Raw genomic sequence first — 15142 nt, forward strand, 5'->3', positions numbered from 1 at the left:
GTCCTCCTTTCAATGGTCATGAGTTCAGTGAATTTGCAAAGCATCTAAACTTTCGACATAGGAAGATTACACCGTTGCGGCCACAATGTAATGTAATGTAATGCCGCGTCGGGAATTGAACCCTGGTCCCGGGCCGTTCTCAGCTTCCGGGTCTGCCGCCTCTAACCAGTGAGCCACACCACTCCACACCACAAGCCAATGGCACCATCGAGAGGTTCATGGCCACCCTGAAAAAGTCTTTTCAACAGGCCACTTTGGAAAAGAAAGACTTACAAATAGCTCTGAACGAAGTGCTAGGAGAGTATCGGACTACCCCTCACGCCACCACCGGAAAATGTCCTGCCACACTCATGCTGGGGCGACCCATCAGGACAAGGATCCCAACGTGGGAAGGGGCTCTGACACCGGTGTCCGCAGCACGCATCCATCGAGAAACGGCAAGGGCTGACCAAGCGGGAAAGAGCAGGATGAAAACACATGCGGACACTAGACGGCGCGCCAAGTCTCCATCTCCTCGGACAGGAGATTGTGTAGTGGTAAAACAAGAGCAGACCAAGAAAACGGATTGTCGGTTCAAGGAAGAACCATTGATCGTCACTCAGCAAAAAGGCACTATGATCACCGCCGAGTCTGAGCAAAGAAGGATCACCCGAAATGTGTCTCATTTTCAGAGATGTACCCCAGGCATGAAAGAGACACTTGATAGGGATACAGCACAACGAGATGTTGACGGATTGAGTCAACCGAGTCCAACCCTGAGACTTGACAGGCCAAAGGAAGATGCGCCTGCAGATGCTGGAACGCGTCTCCGACCACGAAGAGACATACTCAAGCCAAAGAGACTGATTGAAGAGATGGATTAGGAATGGTTAAATTTCTTTTGTTAACAAAGGGGGAGATGTGATGATGTACACATTCTAGTAGTTGGGTTGGGAGGAGTCCAGGGGTTGGAGGAAGAGGAGGAGCAGTGACAGGAAAGGGGCAGTTAGAGTAGGGACAGGGATGCGATAGGAAGCAGAGAATAAAGCTCCTGTAAATAATAGATATTTGTCTGTCATTATTGAAGCGACGACATGACAGTCCCTGCCCCCCTCTGTTGCCTGAGTCCTGAGAGCCGCTGCCGGCGTCCCTGCTGCTGCTGTTGGGGATGTGAAAGGAAGACTGGGCCCAGGAGCCCACAGAGGTCCCGCCCGCGCTGCCCACCGCCGTGCTCCTATTCCTGGGTCCCTGGAGGGCATGCTGGGAGGTGGCGAAGGCCTGGGCGGAAGAGGACCCGGAGGGGCCCTGCTGCAGGGGCACACCTGTTGCATACACTGGCCGGACCACCGCCATGTAGGGCCCTGTACCCCACGGGGCTCGTGAGCTGCTGGTGGGCCGGTGGGTCCTGTTGCTGCTGGAGGGGATGTCCGAGTACGCGCTGGTGTGCCCATCTGAGGCGGGAGCACTGCTCTGTTTACCACCCATGTCCCTACGACTCGCTTCCTGCTTTCACGCCGCGAGCCTGCAGGGCCCTGTGTGCACAGTCCATGCTCTCGCCCTCCTCCGAGTCAAGGCTCCTGTTGGATCAAGCGCCGCTTTGTTTGAGGAAACATTAGCATATTCCACATTCTTACAGAGCAGCGGCGCTTCCCGGTGATCGCCTACAGGCCAGGCCATTAGGCAGCAGCCCCCCGCCTTCCTAAAGGTGTGCTGTCCTCCTGTCTGTTCCCATGGTTGGTCACCTGCTATCCTCTGGGCAGGGTGGCAGGCCTACACGCCTTTGAGGCAGTCCTCCAAAATGGGATGACTCCAGAGGACACCATGTTCGGTGCACCGGTGAAAGTTCAGATTGTAATCACAGGGGAGGGGTTGTTTATTTTTCCATCAACTACACATGCATAGCAGGAAGAACCAAGCTGGTGGCAGACTTATCCTCCTTCTCCTCGCCCCCTCATCCCGGCAGACGCTGGTAGGGAGCGCTGCACTCACGTAGAGACAGACCAGCGGGAGCAGAAGAAATGCTGTTATTATTTCGACACACCCTTGGGACGGGCATGGGGATGGCGCGCGCGGCAGCTAGCGCGGCAGTTTATAAGTGAGCTCCCCGGCTCACTTATAAACAGAGGGCACGCGGAATGCGTGTGCACAGCATGCGCGCGGTCTAAGCTGATTGGTGAAAAGATTGATGAACTCTGCCTGAACCTTTCTGTCACATCTCCCTTAGATAAGAAAGATGGTCACGACAGCCGTAAAGCAGGCGATTGTGTCCGGAGTGGCCGTACAAAAAGCGGACAGGGCGGCAACCAAAACCCTCCTTTTCAATGGGAAGCCAGCGTTTACCATAAACGCTGAAGTTACCCAATGAAAAGGAGGGGCGGGGCTTACAGTACCCTCTTTCTAACAATATCTCGCGCAGAGGCAGGGCAGCTTCGCTGCCACGCGAGACCTAAAATGGACAATCTTGAGGCCAGTCAAGAAGTGATGGAGCTGTGGTATGATAATAAGGGCACTTTGGTTGAGTTTCAGCCTAGCCAGAAAATGTGAGTTATGGAGCCTATGGAGTAAAGAGCTCTCCTGGACAGGATCACTGGATAGGCCCCTATGAGGTTAAGGAGCTGAAAGGGAAGTCCACCTACCTGTGGATCTTCAGACCCCTAGAAACTCCTTAGGTAGCTCCATATCACCTGTCTCAAACTCCACTTTGAGAGGTCTGAAGTCACTATTAGGTATGGGCGGATTTTGCGGATCCACGATCCGCGGATTTGGGGATCGTAGATCCGCAAAATCGGCGGATTTGCGGATCCGCGGATTTGCCCTGCTGAATGAGTCACTTCATTTCAGCTTCAACTAGTTTCAGCGGCCATGTGTGTGTTACTATGCAATCTTCCCGAGGGGCGCAGGGTTCCCTTGGGTGAGCTGTCCATCATAGTGGGTCAATGGTGGGAAGACGGTGCACACTGCGAGTGTGGGGGGTGGGGGTGGGGGGGGGGGTTCCAAGCCCAAAGTCAGGCGCCCCGAAGGGCGCAGGGGTCCCTTGAGTGAGCTGTCCATCATAGTGGGTGAATGGCGGGAAGACGGTGCAAACCGCGAGTGTGTGGGCGGGGCCAAACGGGCAGGGCTTCCATGCGAGTTCACATGCTTCTTGTGTGTACAAAAGGTCAGAGAAAGATCAGTTCAGCAGATGAAGAGAAATAAGCTCCTGGTCACAGGAACAGCACGGGTATTGCGCTCGTGAAAGTCAAGGATGCAAAGGCCTCTATCCAGCATCACAGCTGATTTTCCACGGTAGATTTGGGAAGAAGGCACACCTGCCTCGACGACGCTCACGATTGTTTTTGGGCTGATGAATGAGTCACTCACAGGAAGGGCATGTTGTAAATATTTTACGATGGCGCCGGCAAGCTGCCAGCGCCATCCTAAAATACTTACTAAATTAGCTTCAACAGGAAGCTCTAATAGATAAAATAAAGCAGGTGCGAGCACCTGCTTTATTTTATCTATTAGAGCTTCCTGTTGAAGCTAACTTAGTAACTATTTTAGGATGGCGCTGGCAGCTTGCCGGCGCCATCATAAAATAGTTACAACAGGCCAGCCAGGCTTCAACTTTTGCCCCCAGAATCCGCCGCTCGTGGATTTGCGAATTCGCGGTAAATTCGCGGGAGTTCGCGGATCGCGAATTTACCGAAAATTCGCAAAATCCGCGAGCGGACAGATTTTGCGCTCACCCCTAGTCACTCTACTCCTGGTGACAGACAGGGTGAAAGTGGAAAGTGAGTCACTCCCTGCCCCCCTATCTACCCAGGAGCATGAAGGGGCAGTAGAGGTTGTCCTCCTCTCCTCTACTCTGACCCCAGAGCAGCAAAGCAACTGTTGCCAGTAACTGGGAGAGTTCACCTCACTATTCTCCATCACCCCGGGGATTAAACTTTTGTGAACACATGAAATAGATACTGGGAACAGTATGCCTGTCAAAAACTAAATGTACTGACTGTGAGACAAGGTGAGGGCCAGTATCAAGGAGGAGATCTCCAAGGTGCTGGTGTTAGGAGTGACTGAGCCCTTGAATACTCCCTGGTCCAGCCATGTTGTGCTGGTAGAAAAGGTTGCCCCACCGGGCACCACCCTAGAACCCAGGTTCTGTGGGGACTACCAAGAACTCAGTTCCATAACCAAGACTGATGCACACCCCATCCCACAAGATGATGAGCTCACAGACAGACTGGGCACTGCCAAGTTTCCCAGGACTTTTGATCTCCATGTACTGGAGATTGCTCAGACTGAGGGGGAAAAAAAGAGGTCTATATTCTTGACCCCAGAGGGCCACTTCCAGCTCAGGGTAATGCCCTTTTGCTTAAAGAAGGCCCCTGCCAACTTTCAGAGGTTAGTGAACAGAGTCCTAGCTGGGAAGGAGGCATTCTGTGCCTCATACTTATAGATCACAGCTGTCTTTAGATCCAGCTGGCAGGAACACCTGTACCAACTTCAGGAGGTGCTTCACGTCCTGCAGCAGGTGGGTATGACTATCAAGGCCAGTAAGTGCCAGATAGAGCAGGGTTCCATGTGGTATCCAGACAACCTGTTGGGTGGCGGCAAGGTGCAGCCACCCCAAGCCAAGAATGACACTATCCTGGCCTGGCAATCCCCTAAAAGGTGAAGGCATTTGTTTGATTCACAGGATAATATAGGCGGTTCATGGCACCATTGTTGCTCCTTAACTGAGCTGACTTAAGCCAAGAAAGGTTCTTACACCTTAGTGATTAGAACTCTAGTGGGTTGGTTGGTTCTCCACACTTTCAGCTGGGGGGGAGACATGTTAGCGCTGTCAGCCTTAGGGTGGTCTTCCCACAAACATTTTGCCTTACTGCTTCCTTATTTTTTTGATCTTGTTTTGTTGGCCTTAGGACTCTGAAGTTTACCACTGCTAACCAGTGCTAAACTGATAGTGCATGTACCCGGGACCTGTACTTTAAATACTACTAGGCTATGTCCTGCCTTCACGCAAAGGATTGTATACCACCTATAGATAGTCTCGAACCAGGGCAGACAGGAAAACTGAGCACTTCAAAGGAAATTCTGTAGAAGCTTCTCCCAATTCAGAGAATGTACTTGGTATAAATATTGACACAAACTATTCAGTACACTTCTGGACCTGTGAAAGACTGCCAGGAAAAGGGCCTGCTGGAAGGACTGCCACTCTGCTGAACTGCTGCCCTGCTGTATTGCTGCCCTACTACCTGGCTGAGAAAAACTGGACCTAAATTTGTACCTAGGAACACTCGAGTGACTCCAAGGACTAATCTCTTGTAACCTGCATCTGGACTCTGTCAACTTCGAGTCCTTCCTTTCCAAGTGGCGCCAACCCAGACTTGTACTCTTGGAAGTGGGCCTGAAGGTCCTCTTCCATCCCCTATGTAGACCCAGCAGAACTGATGTATCTCCTCTGCTGCGTGCCGCAACCCCCAGCAGAATTGAGATATCACCCCTGCTGCATGAATGTCCCCAAATCAAGGACTTTGCATAAACTTCGCAACCCGCAGCCTCATCAGAACTACTGCTGTGCGATGCATCCCGATGCAAGCCCTCGCATTGCAAGCCTCTTGTTGATGGCATCCTCTGCGATGACACAGGATTCCGCATCATAAGCCCTGCAGCTTCTTTGGAGCTGACGCGGTTCATCTCCGACCATGACTTTGGATCGCCTTGGCTGTGCAACGCCTCCTCGAAATGAGATCTCACCACGATCCACCATTAAGATTTAAGATACTCTCGTTGAGTGGGCTTTACTGGGACCTTGTAGCCGGCCAGCACTCCATTGAGGTCGACCTGACCTTGTGACTTTGCCCTTGTCCGGTGCGATCAGATAATGACAGTCAGCACTTTATGCTTTTTGGAGCATTAGCTCAAATACTTAAACTTTCAAGATCATAATTTAGCTCCTCCTGAAAAGTGAGCAGCCAGTATCCAGCTTGCCACCACCACCAGCACCTCAGTTAACTTTTGTTGGCAAACATGTGTAGCAATGTAGCACTTTGATGACCATGCCAGAGGCAATCCTCTTACTCCCCATGGCCTGTCAGAGGACAATGCAAAAGAAAGCCATTGGCTTGCCCAGCCCACCTTTGGTTGAGTTGAACCAGAGCAGGCCAGCTGAACATTCTCCCCAATCCAAGTATTTCCCTCCTGCAGCCTAGCCTGCCTGTCCGCACTGCCACGCCTATGAAAAGAGAAGGACCCAAACTTCAGGTTCCTGTCCCCTGAGGATATTGTACTGAGCTGCTCTGCCAATTATTTTCCTTGAAATAAATCAGGTCAGTGAGTGCACGGAGGATGGGGCCTGGGGACCGCTCCTCAAATATCGCTAGGGGAACAATGACAGGTGCAAAACTCTTTTTTTCCTCCAGTTTTGTAATTTCAGTAAAATTACCCATCCAACATAAGTGAAACGGCCTTAAATCATTTGAAACAACCACAGAGCGAGATAGTGCTAAAAGCTACCAGAATGTGATTTTTCCCTTAAAAATAGAAAATTCTAATACTGGCCCGGTAAAATTGTATCATCCTAATTTCATTCTACATGTTTTACACGTTTCTAAGCTTAGACAGCTTCCAGCTAGAAAACAAAAACACAGCAAAATCTTCGAGTTGAAAAAATATACTTTGAGATCCCAATTACGTAAGTAAAGTATTGAGCAAACATTGTTATAAAGAAAAGTAAAACTAGCTGATCTAATTAGCAGTATAATTATTGCAACCTTGCTGCAGACAGTATAGTTGCCAAAATAACAAACAGCACGGTAATTATTGCTTTATACTTAGAATGGGCTTCATGTTTGCTCTTCGTTGGAGGTTTTTTTCTCTATTTTTCCCTTTCCTGCGATATAGTCAATTATTACATTCCCCATTCTTGTGTTTGTCTCTCCAATGGAGCAATTAGGTTTCATCCTTGTTTTCCATTGGTTGATTGGTTATAGGTATCCTTCCACTACCAGCAGGGCCGGACTGGCTAAAGCCGGCACTGGGCAATTCCCCGGTGGGCTGCCAGGGTGGGGGCCTCTTTTGGGCCGCTGGGGGGTCGTTTTTGTTACTGGGGGCCAGCAATATCGGACCCCTGTAACAAATGCGTCCCAAACTGTCCCTTTCCACTAGGGGGGCCGACTGAGCAGTTTGCCAGGGCCGATTTTGGTTCCCAGTCCGGTCCTGACTCCCAGCATCAGAAAAGAATTTTTGTCATCATGTGTTATTTAGCTATCCACGGTAGTGTATGTGATGTTCCTTTCTATCCATCTCTCTCGCTCTCTCTCCCTATTAATCCGTAATCAAACACTTGCGTATGACCTTTTCCTTGTGTCCCCACAACCTTTCGTTCACTCCTAACCCCCCCAGTCATGATTTACCCTGTCCATTCCAACCCTGATCAGGTAGCGTTCTCTCTCCCCCCACCTCACCACCAGGGCCGGACTGGCCGTAGCGGGCACCGGGCAATTCCCCGGTGCGCCACACGGGTGGGGGCCGGTTTTGGGCTCCTGGGGCCGATTTTGTTCCAGGGCCGTTTTTGAAACATCGGCCCTGTAACAAATCGTCCGAAAACCCGCCCTGGCAAACAGCTCGGCTGCACCCCCAAACTTCTTGGAGGGGGGGGGGGGGGGCGAGCACTTTACCAGGGCCGGTTTTGGTTCCCAGTCCGGCCCTGCTCACCACTCCTATCCAAACCCATTTCTTCCTTCTGGGCCCATTCTCTCACTTCCTCCTTCCAATATGCCACCTTCTGGCACTTGTTGCTATTGGCTTTGCCAATGATGAATGTTTTTAAAATTGCACCGGCAATGGCAAAGCCAGTCTTCATGAAACTGTCTTTTTTTTTGTTACTTCCAAGAGAGTGTCCAGGTTGCCTGACACACTGCACATGAGGCAATGTAGTGGTCATCCTGAAAGTGCTGCAGATTTCGGCGCTTGGTACCTGCTGCATGAATTGGATGGACTCGACCTGATTGAATAACTTGGGGTTACAACCTCTATCTATGCTTCTGGGGCCTGACTTCACCCCTTGCTTGCCTCTTTGCTCCTCCTTCTTTGTTCTAATCCAGGTAGCCTGGAGTGCTACAGCTTTTTCCACATGCTCCTGCACCCTCGTCCCCATGGCTCCTCAGTGACCCCCACCTCTGTATGCCCTTGTGAATCTTTAAAAGCCCCTCCTCCCCCACTGACCACTGCCCCTGCTAGTCTTCTTGCTAATCTGAGACCACCACGCCTGACACCGAACTGGATACGCTGAGGTCGCAAGCAGAACGAACGATAAGAGCAGGCCCACAGGCAACAGCTGCAAGCCGCTCCTGGACCTGCCTTGGACGCTTCTGCCAGGTGCTGTCTGCCTGCAGCCCCTAAGACAGCTAAGCCGTCAAAGAGGCCCCACTGACCTTGCTTGCTTGATCGTGGCTGGGCTCCACCTCTATGGCTCCTTCAAGGTCGGTCAATGGTCGCAGCTGGACGCAGGTACCGTGCCATGAGAGCAGGGCCTGACTGGCTGTTGTGGACACCATGAATTTTCCTAGTGGGCCCGAAGGGTGGGGGCTGGTTTTAGACCGGTGGAGGCTGGTTTTTGTACAGGGGGTCGGTTTTGCAGCAGTGCTGCAATATCAGCCCACTGTCCTAAAAGCAGCAGCAGTGTTTCCCACCATGATGCCCCCCCCAGCTCACCCCCTACCAACCTGGTTCTATTTTTTTTAGGAATTTGTATGTGTGCATGAGAATTTTGAATTGGCTGCACTAATGAATGGGGAGCCACTGAAGCTTCCTGAGGAGCAGAGTTACGGCATTGGTGGTCAAGTATGAGTGTTGCGGCAGAGTTCTTGGTGTTCTGGAGTTTGTTTAGAATTTGTTTGGAGATTAGGGCATAGTGAGTGTTGCCATTGTACAATATGCTGATGATCAGTGCTTGTGTCGCAGTCCATCTGGTGCTCTGAGGCAACCATTTGAAGATCTTTCACAGTATGCATTGGATGTGGAATCAGGAGGTGCACACTGAGATGACAGGAGCTGTCATGGCTAGGATCACCTCTAGATTTCATGCGTAGTCTCTGGGTGTGGGTGTTGGTCCTTATGTGAAATCCCATGGGGAGGATAACAAACAAAGGGCAGAAGTGTTGAAACACTTTCAGAACTATGGGATGCTGTTAGCAGTAGAGAAATTAAAGTTTGGATATACTTACAGGCCTTGTTGAGGAAGGCTACTACTTCCATCTTTTCTGAGTCAATACTCAGGCAGTTGGTTCCTAAGTAGTCTGCTACCAGTCATGCAGTTGGTGAAGTTGTTAATGGTGGTGGTTGTCTTGTCCATCAGAGAGATGTTATTGGAGATGACAGTGTTTTCTTGTAATTGGATAATACTGGTGAGAGGTGTCATGTATATGTTGAAAAGGGTGAGACTGAGGGATGATCCTTGTGGAACTCCGCATATCAGTTTCTTGGTTCCTGATGTGAAGGGTGGAAACCAGAACCTTTGGGGATCTTCTCATGAGGAAGAACAGATTCATTTGAGAGCAGATCCTTTTATGCCAATCTCATGAAGTTTAATGATGAGGCTGTTGCATGAGACAGTCTAGACTCATAATGTTAAAATTCTGTGCAGCAGGCCCAATCGCTCAACAATGTTGCGTATTGGCATGCAGCAGAAGACATAACATACACTATGAACCGATCAGGACTACTGGTTTTGACAGGGGTCCATAATGAAAATATCAGGTTTACAGCCTTTGTTAATGAATGTTTAATAAATGGTACAGAAAACCTATGGCTTTTACCAAGGAGGAATACATGTACCATACATTGTAAATAAGCTAAACCGTTTGGCTTTGTGGATGTGTTTTACAATTGAAACAACACTAGAAATTGTCATTCTGATTTCACACTATGCTAACAACCACTAAGGACCATCAACAGACAGGGTCTATCATTCCGAGGGATATCCCAAAAGCTTGGTCTTAATAGTTTGGTTGAAAAAAAAGTCCATCTTTTGCCCATCTATGCTTCTTCTTTGGAGACTAAGGTGAGCTTTTTTTGCAGCACTGTGTGGGCTTGTGGTGCCTTGTTAATACTGCACTATGTAACAAGGAGGGTTTTGGCAGACGCACAGTAAGGCTGTGCCAGATACAAAATGAACAAAAGAATTGCCAGTACTGTGCAATAATTTGTATTTTTATAAGGTGTTGAGCAGACGTTTACTCAACCCAAAGACCACTATTTCAGTCAGAGATTTTTATGAAAGATATTGGAAAGGGGCGACCACTCGGTCCCCCCGAACGTATGGCGGAGTACCACGATCCCCCCGGGAAGCCATCTTGGGCGGGAGGCGCGTCTCGGCTGGTATGCCCGAAGCGGCGTAGCCGGGGCTCGCCTTTTCCCGCCCTAGAGTGGGTTGGCCTAGACACTGACGCGGCTGGCCACGCCCTAGGGGCAGGCAGGGGCGGGTTTACGCCCGCCCTGAAGACGGATAAAAGGAGAAGCAAGATCCGAAGGCATCCTCTTGTTCCTGTGCTCTGAAGCTGCACCTCCTCGCTGCACGTGAGCTCGAGACGGAACGAAGAGCCAATTTTGAGCGTTGTAATCTTTCTTGTTTGTTTTTCAGATACTCTGTGGGAGAATGCCGAAGAAGGCGGGAAAGCGCATGACTACTGACCAGATGCTGCGCGTTCTTATGAAAGAGATGACTGAGTTAAAGAGGCGAATGGATGAAAACGAGGAAGGGGGACCGAAACGTCCTTTGGCGGGAGCGGCCCCGGGAGGGAAAAACAAGAGGCCCAGGAGAGGGAGAGCTGTGGAAGACATCCCGGGCCCTAGTGCCCCGCTAGAGACACCCACCCCCGTGCCGGAGGGAGGGAATCCGATTCCCGTTGTGGTCACCCCGTGTCCGGGGACGATATGCCGCCGGAGCTGGCAGCACAACTAGCAGCGTTGTTGGGTAAAGATATTGAGGGCGCCACGGCTGTCGACGCGCAGGTGCTGATGAAGCAACTGCGTGAGTCACGGGAAGCAGCGAAGGTATCCACACCGGCTGCGGTAGTAGAGAAGCCACAGGGGACAGGTTCGGTCGCAGAGACGCCGTCCGGTTCAGGTAAGCGGCCATTGCCGATTGCAAGGGATGAGTCAGCACCTTCTCGTAGGGAAAGGGTGGGTCAGCATGTTCCCTTGGCTATTAAGGAGAAGATATGGGCGGGAGAATATGTGAACATTTTCTCGTTGCTTACTGATCACTATGAAATGGAGCATGTTAAGGGCCAGAAGGATCTCATGCATCCGAGTGTTTGGCGCGCAAAAATGGCCGCCTTTAAGGTGAACGAAAATATTGGCAATTGGGGCAAAGCGTGGGGGGTCTTTACATCGATCTTGGGGGAACGAAGGCCCGATCTGCTGCACGAATTGCCGATTTATCAGTCTCGAATCATGGGGTACTCGGTGTCACATGAGGGTAACCATTGGTTCTGCTATGATAATCTGTTTAGAAAGGCTAAAGAACATGATAAAAGCTTAACTTGGGATTGTTATGATTCTGTGTCTTGGGATAAAATGAAGGAGACTGGTATGTTGAAAGTGCCATTGGTGGGAAGTAACGTTGGCGAATCCTACCGCCAGTATGCGGGGACGCCCTTTCGATCAGGTACAGGTACCGACAATTACTCGAGGCCTGCCGGAAATACAGGAAAAAGGGGGGTTTGTTGGAACTTCAACAGGGGTAAATGTACCAGGCCCCAGGGATCGTGCAAATTTAGGCACGAATGTAGTGGGTGTGGGCAATCATCCCATCCTGAGTCCACGTGCAGAGCCAAAACGGGTGATAACGGGGGTAGAGGAGGCGCCAAACAGGTCTAATATAGTCCGAGGGGCGCCTTTACCTACCCCGATTGATACCTTGGCGATGATTCCTTGGCTCAGTGAATACCCGGATCGTACTTCCGCTGGGGTGTTGCGGAACGGGTTTTCTTATGGTTTCCGCATCCCAGTGGGGGACTTTCAAGGTGCAACGAAATGTAAAAATCAGCTATCGGTCTTCCAGCATACGACCGTGGTACAGGATAAGATCAGGAAAGAGGTGACTCGAGGTCGAGTCGCCGGTCCGTTTAGTGTACCACCGGTTCCTAACTTTGTTTGTTCCCCCTTAGGTGTGGTCCCAAAGAAGGACCCGGGTGAGTTTCGGCTGATACACAATTTATCAGCCCCACGTGGTCTTTCCGTAAACGAAGCGATAGACCCGGAAGTGTGTTCGGTGCGGTACGCATCCTTCGATGAGGCCGTAGCCATTTTGAATCGCCTGGGGCCCGGGGCGCTGATGGCAAAATCTGATATCGAGTCAGCGTTCCGGTTGCTCCCGGTACATCCAGTCGATCAGCGTCTCCTAGGTTTCATGTTTCAGGGTCATTATTACATGGATAGGTGTATGCCGATGGGGTGCTCTATATCTTGTGCCTATTTCGAAAAATTCAGTACTTTTCTACAATGGGTCTTCACAAGGAAGACGGGTTTCCGAAATGTGATGCATTACCTTGATGATTTTTTGTTCCTGGGGGCAGCCGGGGATCCGGAATGTGGACAGGCTTTGGCTCAATTTTGTGTTTTAATGAATCAGTTTGGCGTGCCATTGGCACCTGGTAAGACTGTGGGACCTTCCACTTGCCTCGAGTTTCTGGGGATCGAGTTGGATTCCGAGGAAGGGTGTTTTCGTTTACCTACCGAAAAAGTGTCGAAGTTTAAGACATCTCTGAAAATATGTATAAATGGATCCAAGGTTAAGCTGCATCAGTTACAGCAACTAGTTGGCCAGTTGAATTTTGCCCTGAGGGTTATACCAATGGCCCGCCCCTTTTCTCGTTCAATTGCTCAAGCCATGGTCGGCCTGAAGGAGGGCCATCATCGCACGAGGCTCTCGGCTGAGGTCCGCCAGGACATGCACATTTGGTTGGCATTCTTGGCGGATTTCAATGGTCGAGTCGTCTGGAATAAACCAGCCGTGTCCTCTGATGAGCTGGGGCTGTGGACGGATTCGGCAGGGAGTATAGGTTTTGGTGCCATCTTCGGCACAAGATGGTCTGCACAAAAGTGGCCGACATGGTGGCATGACAGTGGGCTGACAAGTAACATTGCTTTCCTGGAACTTTTCCCCATTTTAGTAGCCCTGAGAACTTGGCCCGAAGGGTTCATGGATCACTCTGTGGTATTCTGGTCTGACAATATGACCGTGGTCGAGTGTATCAATAGCCAGGCAGCACGATGCAAGTGGATTTTGAGACTACTCAAAGAAATTGTTTTACTGTGTATGCAATTGAATGTGTTATTCAAAGCAAGACATGTCCCAGGGGTAATGAACCAGGCAGCTGATGCACTGTCTCGTTTTCGTATGCAGGCTTTCTGGGGCTTTCTTCCCACAGCGGACCCGGAGCCGGCACCCTTTCCCGAAGCTCTCTGGTCTCTCGGTGCCCCGACCTTCGTAACCTCGTGGGAGAGAGTTTAGCACCCAGGACGAGGAAGGCATATGAAGGGGCGTTCCGGTCCTATTTGGCCTTTTTGGGGACTGATAGAGAGGAGCTTTGGGGCCAGGAAGAGTGGGTGGTGAATTTTCTGATGTCCTTACATCGGGTCGGGAAAACGGTGGCCACAGCTCAGAGGCATCGGGCTGCCATTTCCTTTGTTGCTAGGGCCCACGGGATCCTTGACCCGACAGCGTCTTTCGTTGTACAGAAAGCGCTACGAGGGTGGCAACGCCTTGAGGGTCGCAGAGTAGATGAAAGGCGCCCGATAGGTTTAGATAGGCTGGCCCAGTTGCTATCCAGACTCCCTGCTACGTGTTCATCTCAGTTTGAGACGGTGTTATTCCGAGCCGCTTTTACGCTGGCATTCCATGGAGCTATGCGGGTAAGCGAACTGGTGGCGAGGAACAAGCAGGATGTAACAGGAGGATTGTGCCTGGAGCACGTCCAGATCAGAGGGGAGACGATGACGGTCTCGTTTGTCAGGTCCAAGACCGATCAAAGTGGGATTGGTGACTGCGTAATCATACGCAGGATTCCCGGGTCCTCCATGTGCCCGGTAAGGTGTCTAGAAGATTATTTAACATGAAGGGTGGCATCATGGGGGGGGACCTTGTTGAGACACGCTGACGCCACCCCACTGACAAAGTTTCAGTTTCAGCGGGTGCTTGCGATGTTGATTGCCGCTGCGGGCTTGAACCCGGGCGAGTTTGGGACCCATTCCTTTCGGATAGGGGCTGCTACAGAAGCTACAGCCAGGGGTCTGGATGTGGAACAAGTTAAACGGGTGGGGCGTTGGTCCTCCAATTGTTATAAAAGGTATGTGCGTTTGCACATGTTGTGAAGCTGTAACAATGTACTCACGCTTCTTGTTTTTGTTTGGTTTTCAGTTGCGCAAGCCTACGAGGCGGGGCGGACTTTGCAGTCGACCCAACACCGGGCCAGCGGTCAGACATCACCGGCTGTGAAAAAGGAGGTGTGGGTCGTGGGCCACTCATACGTGAGACGTGCCGCAGACGTATTCAAGGCAGGTGATATGATTCACGTAGCTGGGGAATACGGGTACAGTGTGTCCTTCTACGGAAGAGGCGGTCTCTGTATTGACCAGTTTCAATCATATTTTGAGGGTTTGCAAGGGCGGACGAGGTCACCGCCGTCTGTAGTCATAGTACATCTTGGGGGTAATGATTTGGTCACCACTGGTAGACGACTTCTCCTTGAGGCGATGCTTTCCACTGTAAGTTGGTTAGCGAGGAGAGTTCCAGGGTGCACAATTGCATGGTCCCATATGATCCCACGAAAAGTGTGGCGGGGGGCTATTTCGGTTCCTGCTTTAAATCATTCTGTTAGAAAGCTTAATAATAAAGTGAGTAGGTTGTTCCGTTCCAAGACACTGCATTCTATTTCACATGGGTGTATTAATGATGACAGTATGTATGTTGGGGATGGAGTGCATTTGTCTCGGGTGGGGAATGAGTTACTCATAGGAGACTTCTTAGCATGGCTAAAAACGTTACACCATGACCTTTAGGTAGGAGTGTTGTGGGGGGTCCGGATAGCCGGTCAACTATCCGGCCTGTGGCGGTAAGGTCATGATCGGTGAGCACTAATTGGAAGATCCCTATGAGTGGGCGTCACCCAGCACTGAT

General features: G+C 50.8%; 1 protein-coding gene across 1 annotated transcript in view; it reads right to left on the reverse strand.

Moving 5' to 3' along the window:
• The window catches only part of LOC147679713 (uncharacterized), a 36748-nt gene extending 35284 nt beyond the window's left edge, over window positions 1-1464 (reverse strand). The window contains exon 1 of the mRNA XM_086942465.1: window positions 1094-1464. Coding sequence (XP_086798591.1) covers window positions 1094-1464 — 371 coding nt within the window. The remainder of the gene's footprint in view (window positions 1-1093) is intronic.
• Between the last annotated feature and the right edge of the window lie 13678 nt (window positions 1465-15142).

The sequence above is a fragment of the Lissotriton vulgaris genome, chromosome 11 (assembly GCF_964263255.1).
Source record: "Lissotriton vulgaris chromosome 11, aLisVul1.2, whole genome shotgun sequence".
Classification (NCBI taxonomy): Eukaryota; Metazoa; Chordata; class Amphibia; order Caudata; family Salamandridae; genus Lissotriton; species Lissotriton vulgaris.